The sequence below is a fragment of the Gymnoscopelus microlampas genome (genome assembly GCF_963454915.1).
Source record: "Gymnoscopelus microlampas genome assembly, chromosome: 3".
Classification (NCBI taxonomy): domain Eukaryota; kingdom Metazoa; phylum Chordata; class Actinopteri; order Myctophiformes; family Myctophidae; genus Gymnoscopelus; species Gymnoscopelus microlampas.
The window spans coordinates 17209139-17217661 of NC_139940.1; the positions used below are offsets into that span (position 1 = coordinate 17209139).

At 40.9% G+C, this 8523-nt stretch overlaps 2 protein-coding genes across 2 annotated transcripts in view; one reads left to right on the plus strand and one right to left on the minus strand.

The window, feature by feature from the left end:
- LOC311042516 (trypsin-1-like) overlaps positions 1-559 on the plus strand; it is a 2033-nt gene extending 1474 nt beyond the window's left edge. The window contains exons 5-6 of the mRNA XM_084053296.1: positions 1-83; positions 427-559. The exon at positions 1-83 is cut by the window's left edge and continues 19 nt beyond it. Coding sequence (XP_083909422.1) covers positions 1-83; positions 427-474 — 131 coding nt within the window. The 3' untranslated portion in view covers positions 475-559. The remainder of the gene's footprint in view (positions 84-426) is intronic.
- A 3187-nt stretch (positions 560-3746) lies between these two features.
- Positions 3747-7144, minus strand: LOC311042513 (trypsin-1-like). Its single transcript, XM_084053293.1, has 6 exons — positions 7057-7144; positions 6762-6909; positions 5791-6041; positions 5185-5321; positions 4880-4981; positions 3747-3835 (listed from the first exon to the last, which is right to left on the minus strand). The coding sequence occupies exons 1-6, from the start codon at positions 7094-7096 to the stop codon at positions 3788-3790; spliced, it is 726 nt and encodes a 241-aa protein (XP_083909419.1). The 5' UTR covers positions 7097-7144; the 3' UTR covers positions 3747-3787.
- Between the last annotated feature and the right edge of the window lie 1379 nt (positions 7145-8523).

Genomic DNA, 8523 nt, shown 5'->3' on the forward strand with positions numbered 1-8523 from the left:
TTGTGTGTAATGGTGAGCTGCAGGGTGTTGTATCCTGGGGATACGGTTGTGCTGAGAAGGGCAACCCTGGTGTCTACGCTAAGGTACAGTATGCCTCAAACGTCTTATATGAGTTGTTTATTCATAGAATAGAGACATGCCATTCATAAAATCAAAGATCTTGCCAGAGTGATTCAATTCAATTCAAAAAGCTGTATTCATACCTGAGAGGCATTTTGGAGCCTTGCAAAGTAGAATGATAAACAATACACAAAGGACAGTACAAACACTGTGCATAAGAAAACAATATATTTAGTACAATACGTTGTACCGTACACATAATAAAGACCTTGAACCATAACAATACAAAACACAACTATACCCTATAAATATAGGTCAAAAGCCAAGCTGAGCATTATGTTAAATCTTTTCTGTCTCCATTTTCAGGTGTGCCTGTTCAACGACTGGCTGGAGCAAACCATGGCCAGCTCCTAAGTCTGATCCTACCTCCTTTAGGACTATCTTACAACTACCATCACCTCGGCCGTCATACCTCAAACACTCTACCTCCAGTATTGCCATCTCACTTTATTTTTGCATCTTGCATAATAAAGTCTTTCAGACTTAAATGTACTTTGTTGGGACTGTTTTCATTGTGTTTCTACTTCCCAAATAAATGATTGTCTCCCGTTTATAATATATTATAATAGTAAATTGGAATGTGGAAAAAGCTGTGCACCGTTTCCATGTATATTTCAGGATTTAACCACGTATAACCTTGTTGTCAGCTTGTAGATCTGCTTAGGTAAATGCCCAGAATGGGCCTGCTTGGTTTCACTATAGCAGCATTTTCTTTAACATCTAGAGAAAAACGTGATAGCATATACAGTATGAAGCTACATAAAACAGTTTCAGAGTTGTGACTTTGTTTGGAACAATATTGGACATCGGACTAAATGCATGGCACCCAAGCAACGCCCACCACCAGCCCTGAGCCCTTCACCATGCTCTTACACCTAACCCCTTTACTTCCCTTTAAATAGACAAGATTCACTCGCCTCCGTGACTGGGTCTCATTGTACTGCTCGCCTTGTGGCTTCCCTGACATTGCCACAACTGTCAGTCAATTAACGGTCTGCAAAGTATATAGGGTTTAAGTGGTTATGGAACAAAGCATATAAGGCATGGTAAAGTTTTGGTTTTACGGATGTGGAGAATATGTATAATTAAATGTAATTATGCTTTATGATACAAGTGTTATGACCCGTGTGTGTGACCCAAACACACAGCAAGGAGGAGGCAATAAAGTGTTAAAGCCCACCCGGGCAAGTTTATTAACAGCAGGTTAATGAACTATTAGACTGAGAGAACGAGCCCCATCCATGGTCTCGAAGGGCGGGTCCAAACCCAGGCGCCCGGAGCAGTGCGGCGCCTCCTATTGCTTCACCAATCTATGTCCCCGCCTGAAAAGTCATGTTTTCAATACTCATTTTCAGATGTAAATGATCTCTGATAGATCTATAAATATGTATTTATCAATCTAATAAAGATATATTTCATTTATATGTGCTTATTCATATTTGCTAGCCAGCCTGCCTCTTGTGTGTCAGTTTGGTTGAACTTCCAAGGTCCCTCAGGCCTTCGTTTATGTCTGACTAGACCATACCCGGTCGACGCATCCGTGGGGGGATATGCACACATGATCTGGCAACCCGGGAGGCAGTTCGTCCCATAGCTGGGCAGCCTGTAACCATGGCGACAGTGTTGTACACATAAACGCTAATAAGAAGCTGAGATTTGATGAAATTGAAAAACTTCACAGTTAAGTTGAGATGGTAATGGTCAATGGCTGTGTGCAAAATCAGAGCAATTGGTCCAGCCACTGAGGAGAACCGGGTAGCTTCACCTACTCCCACTACAGACCCACTACAGACAGAGGTTACTAGAATTATAGTAGGATGGGCTCGATCTGGTATGTCAACAATAGATAACAGGTTAATATCGGATTGTTTACAGTTTTGATGTCATGATGAACTTGGGTGGCAGGCAAATGAAGCAAGATGGCCACAGCTGACGCTCACGTGATGACGGAAGGCGTTAACCCACGTTATGTGTGTAAAACTATGTATCTCTGTTTAAAACTTCAGAAGAATATATCTGGAACCATGCTTTTTTTTCTCCGACGCTTGTAAGATCTCTTCTCTGGAATAAACCCAAATACTATTATAACCAGAAGTTTCCTCCGTTTATTGATGTAATTAATTAATATACTGTCTGATAGATATGGACCGGTATACACTACGGAAAAATAAAGCTATCAATCTCAATCAAGCTAAGAGTGATTGATTAGAATAACCAGTCTTTTTTTTTTTTTGCTTTTAGATTTTTCATTATGTAGATAGTTCATGGTTGAACCCGTCCCTTACCGAATGTGTTTCTGTCAAAGCTGGCTCTTGCCATTACAAATAAAGGGGAAGGGAGACCAAGGTATAAAAGGAATAACAAATGTTTATTAAATAATCAAAGCTAACACAAGCAATTAAAGCATGAATTAAATGGAATAATAGAGCAGATCAAACATGGGCAACTGGCGGCCCGGGGGCCACATGCGGCCCCGACCTTCACTTAATGCAGCCCGCAGGTTAATATCAGAATACTGATACAGTATACGGTATTATTTCAGCTGTTACAATTCAAGTGTAGTTCAAGTAGAACTTTGAGAAGGTACAACCCAGGTAAAATAATGTGTCATTATAAAAATAAATAAAAGATATATGATTAGCAGTCCACTTCTTTCTGTTGGTACGGATGGCTTCACGTTGCAGCGTTCACAGTGATCCGTGGTACAGTGATCCGTTCCGGGGAACGGTACTCAACGTTCACACTATCACAACATCTGCCAAGTGGTCCGGGGTGCGCACCCGGAACCATAGTCTGAATCAGGCCGTCCAATGTTAACACTATAGACTAGAGTGGGGCTTCACAGTTTCTCTCTGTTGTTTTCAGACGAGCCCTCCATCGGCGTCTCCAGTCATCTCGATTCTCCATAAATCATGTCCGACACGTTTGTGCTTTCCGCACATGTAGACCTTTAGCCCTTATCTTATTCAGAGCTACAAATTAAAGTGCAATTTGTGAATAGAAAAAGTGGTCTACGCCCAGTTTCAGTTGTTTTACCACCATTAACATCCATGAAAAATGTCGGTCTTGATTCAAGCCTGGCCACAGTAGGCCTACTGAAACCGTTCTTTTAAAAATGTATTAAGACCTACTCTTAACAGTTGATTCTGGTATTACTGCTGTCCTAGTGCTAGATTTGACCAAAGCCTTTGACACGATCGACCATAGAATGTTATCAGATGCTGTGTTGTATAGCACTTTGGTTGGCCTCGTCATTGTAAAAAGTGCTCTACATAAAATTTGAGTTAAGTTGAGTTGAGTTGACGTATTGTGAGCTTGTAGATTGGCTATGTTTTGGTGAAGAGTTTTGGTGTTGAGGGGAAAAAAGAGCCGACCAAGTAGAGCTGACCCCTGTCAACTAAGTATTATTTATAGAGGGTTTAAGTGGTTAAATTCTGGCAAATGATGCAGATTGTACACATTAATTTGCTATAATAATGTAATATGAATGGGAGACAATCATATATTTGGGGAGTAAAACACAATGAAAACAGTCACAACAAAGTCAATTTTAAGTCTGAAATACTTTATTATGCAAGATGAAAAAAATACTGGAGGTAGAGTGTTTGAGGTATGACGGCTGAGGTGATGGTAGTTGTAACATAGGCATACAGAGGTAGGATCAGACTTAAGAGCTGGCCATGGTTTGCTCCAGCCAGTCGTTGAACAGGCACACCTGAAAATGGACAAAGAAAGGTTTAGCATATACTCAGCTTGGCGTTTGATAGATATTCAAGCCTCCTGTTGGTGCAGGGAAAGGTAGCTTTAGTTCCGGGTTACCCTGTTCATTACTGCACGTAGGTACGTTTCTGATTATTCTCACCAGTAGGTGTGCCACCCATTGTAATGTCTGTTTGTTGTTAGAGTAGGGAGGTTTATGTTTGTCTATGATTAGGTTAGCTCTTTACTTTATTTAGGTAGTTCCTTTTCCCTGTGTTTGTTAAGTTGGCTTTATAGCACTTTGTATTATTCATCAGCTCTATGCACTTAAAAGTAAAAACAGTCCATTCACTCGTCCATCCGTTTCTGTTCAAATCTGTCTTTGGGTATTTGCTATTGTCCCTTATCCCCTAGACTAGGGGTCTTCAACGTTTTCAGGTCAAGGACCCCCTAGTTGAGAGAGAGATGAAGCCCCCCCCCCCCCCCCCACTACATATTGTATACAATTGTGTTTTAGATTGGACTTTTTTTGTTTAATAGGTCGGCCCTTTTTTCCCCTCTACACCTATACCTCTTTGCCAAAAAATAGGCGATCTACAAGCCGATCTACAAGCCGATCTACGCCTCGCGTTGTGAGCTTGTAGATCGGCTATTTTTGGCTAAGGTTCTCCTCAGAAAAAGGGATGCTAGGGTTCAAAAGAATCATATCACACAAAGATTTGGCGGACCCCCTGTAGTCACTCTGAGGACCCCCTATGGGTCCCAGACCCCCTGTTGAAGACCCTGTCATAGGGTACAGTTGTGTATAGTATTGTTATGATTCAAGGTGCCAGGGTTTTATTTCTCATGCTTATAATACTGTACAGCTGTTGCAACAGGTAGTAATTTTGTATTTAGAGCTTCCTCAACATTGTGAATATGTATAACTCTAACACTAATTCTAGATACACCTCAAAAACATATTAGCTCTTGCAAGTTCCTTGATTTTATGAATGGCATGTCTCTATTCTATGAATAAAGATACACAACTCATAAATAAGACGTTTGAGACATACTGTACCTTGGCATAGACACCAGGGTTGCCCTTCTCAGCACAACCGTATCCCCAGGACACAACACCCTGCAGCTCACCATTACACACGACAGGGCCACCAGAGTCACCCTGAGAGAGAGAGAGAGAGAGAGAGAGAGAGAGAGAGAGAGACAAAGTGGAACAAGACATAAATTCATTTCTCAATACAATTCAACATCAAGACCATCAATATTGTGAAAGGAAAGACCACTAGGCTGACACACTGCTTTACTATTCAGATGCATTGGTGGAGAAGGAAGACCTCTGCAGGTGAACCTTGTTGACTACAGTACCTGGCAAGAGTCCTTGCCTCCCTCCAGGAATCCAGCACAGAACATGGCGTCAGTGATCATGCCAGGGTAGGCATTGTCACAGTCATCAAAAGACAGGATGGGAAGGTCCAGGCACTGCAGCTTGTCACTGTCATCATCTGTGGGGGTACATAGTACAGGTCAAAGTGGAAATGGTTAAAAACAACAGAGGAAAAGTAAATCGTAATCAATGCTTTGTAAAAGCGTAAATTGCAATAAGGATGAATTATGATTATATTTGGTTTTCATGTCAATGTTTCTAAAGCAGATTATTATGAAGATGATGAAGAGTAAAGAAGAGGGATCTTTCACTCGCGTTTTTTCCCCCGTTCTGAATTCCCATAGACGTGTTTAATATCGCGTCAAAAAAGATCTGTGTTCCAAAAATAAACAAATGATCCCGGCGATTTTACTCTTATGGATATGAAGCATCAACTGACGGTGAGAAAACGCTTATGTTACTTCGGCCGAATTAGTTACATTTTCGCCAGAAACGGACTGTATCAAATATGAGTGACTGACTATGAACGAGTGACGCCAGGACTTCTGTACTCTATGGAGAGATTTTTAAACAGGTGCTATACTCACAGTAGCTCTGGGTGTTGCCCCAGCCAGAGACTAAGCACATGGTGCCAGCGGGGGCACAGGAAGTGGGCAGAGCCACAGCCTGCACATACTTGTTGAGGGTGGCGGGCTTGCTCAGCTTGATCAGCATAATGTCATTGTTGATGTTGTAGGAGCTGTAGTTGGGGTGACGGATGACACGGGAAGAAGAGATCCACTGCTCGGTACCCTCATCAACCTCGATGTGGTGCTCGCCAAGACGAACCTGAACGCGGCTGGAAAAGAGAGGGAGGGGTGAGAAAGTTTAAGCTCAGGTTAGAGCTCCTCTCCACTTAGTATGTTATCTTAATCAATAAGTACGTTGAGTACATGAGTATGTTATGTATGATAGAATATAACTAGCACATCTGCAGTGTTTGCAGGTTGTCTCCCTTTTAGAATGTTTTACCCTACTACAAATTAACAAACAATAGAAACATAAAAACACGAAAATAATGCATTTAATGCAAAGGGTAAGGATGATTTTACACAAATGCAAACTGTATTATAACTACATATAATTAATAAATTAACTGTTTATATTACAAAATAAAATTTGCAAATGACAGTATTTGTAGAAATATTGGTGACAAGAAAGAGACAGGGGAGTATTAATCAGTTGGGGCAGCGTGGGCGGGGTATCAAGGCCATTGTGGCCTCAGGACGTATCAGGGGCCATGGCCTTCATGGCCTGTATGAAATTCCTGCCCTGGATTGTATATTTTGTACTAATAATTGATGGTGTTTTTATTGTGATTTTACTCTTCTATGATTGAATCTTACTGTATACGTCTAATGCCCTTTATCTGTAACTTAAACTGCCATGCTGTCTCTGGTGCCTGGATTCCTCCGTGGGATCAACAGTTTCCAAAATCAAAATAAAATACAACCTAGACAAAACATTTAATAACATATAAAATATAAAATCAAATAAGAAATATCAAGTGTTGTCTTACGACTTGTAGCAGTGAGCAGCAGACACAACCCAGTTCTCGTTGACCAGGGAGCCACCACAGAAGTGGTAGCCAGAGTTCAGAGACACCGTATGGGGCTGGGAGTGTTTCTCACACTCATATCCTCCGACGATCTTGTCCTCCTCTGCAACTGTAAACCGCACATGGAATACATTATTAGATATTTTTTCCTCCATAAACAGAAGGGATGTCTAAACAGTTAGAAACCAGTTGAACATACAAATAAGTCACTTAAATATGTTAGGTAAGTGTCTCTAGGATTTAGGCCTATACTCACAAGCAGCTCCGATGAGCAGAATGAAAACCAGAGACCTCATGGTTGCTGTGTGATCCTGTCGATGTGAGGACTTCACCTGGACCCCTGGTTTATATGGAGAGGACAGTCCCTCCCTACAGCGGTCAGTCCCTACAGTGGTCAGTCCCTCCTGGACACTCCCCACACACTTGGTGGACCAATCAGGATGATCAGATAAAATGACATTCAACAGTTGTACTGACTAGACCAAAATGTGTTGCTCCTGTAAATAATTTGTATAATTTGATGATGGTTTTTAAAGAAATGAATAGTCACTTCAGCCATTTCTGAAATAAACTATACATGCACATACAACTGAAATACATTCCTAGAAATGTGTGCATTCTTACTACTTAGCTCTACCCTGAAGAAGGCAGTTGCATCTGCCGAAACGTTGTTTTGTATCTATTTCTCTGCGTTCATAACCTTTCTGTCTCTTGAAGACTAATTACAAGGACTGATGTGCATAGTAATCCTGACATCACAATTCATATACTTTATCCCCTAATGGCAGGAACTGGCATCCTGGTAGCTACTTTGTTTGGATTAACACATTTGATTATGCAATTATTACATTTTGATGTGAACAATTGCATATTATGTAGTAAAATGAACAGATATGACATGATTGGACTGTTCAGTGGATCGTAGCAGTGGGTACACAGTGTTCTGGATTAGTCTTGCTTTTGGAAAATGATGCAATTTGTTTTCTTTCTAACCTTGACATGCATGGAGCCATGAGTGGAGTTCTGCAGATGGCCTGGTTCTCACACACACACATATACACACACACACACACACAAATGCACGCACGCACGCACGCGCGCACATGCACATGCACACACACACACACGCACCCGCACGCGCACGCGCACGCGCACACACACACACACACACACACACACACACACACACACACACACACACACGCACGCACGCACGCACGCACGCGCGCACATGCACACACGTACGTACTGTAGTTTGAGTGTTATTGAAATATAGTGATGGGTAAAAAAATAAAGAAAAGTATTTATGTCTTTTTTAAAAGTGATTTTCTTTGGTTAAAATAAGTGTTAAATAGCTCTATCTTCTGATAGTAGTCATTGCTATAGAGTGTTTGTTCAGTAAAAGGAGTCTCCTTGTCTCTCCAGCTCTTTATAAAACAGAAAATGCATTTTCGTTTCAGTTTCAGTTTCATTTCAATTTTATCCAATCAGGATAGAGAACTCAATCAGGATATAGATTAAACAAGTGAAATTGGAAGTGATGACACTAAGAAATGAGCAGGCAAAATTGGAACTGGAACACTCTATAGCAATGATTACTATCAGAATATAGTGCTTTAACCTTTTAACAAAATACTTTTTGTTTTAATCAAAAAATATCACTTACCCTACCTTTAAGTTACAATAGAGTGCAGAATTATTATGAGAACCTGTAACTGTAACT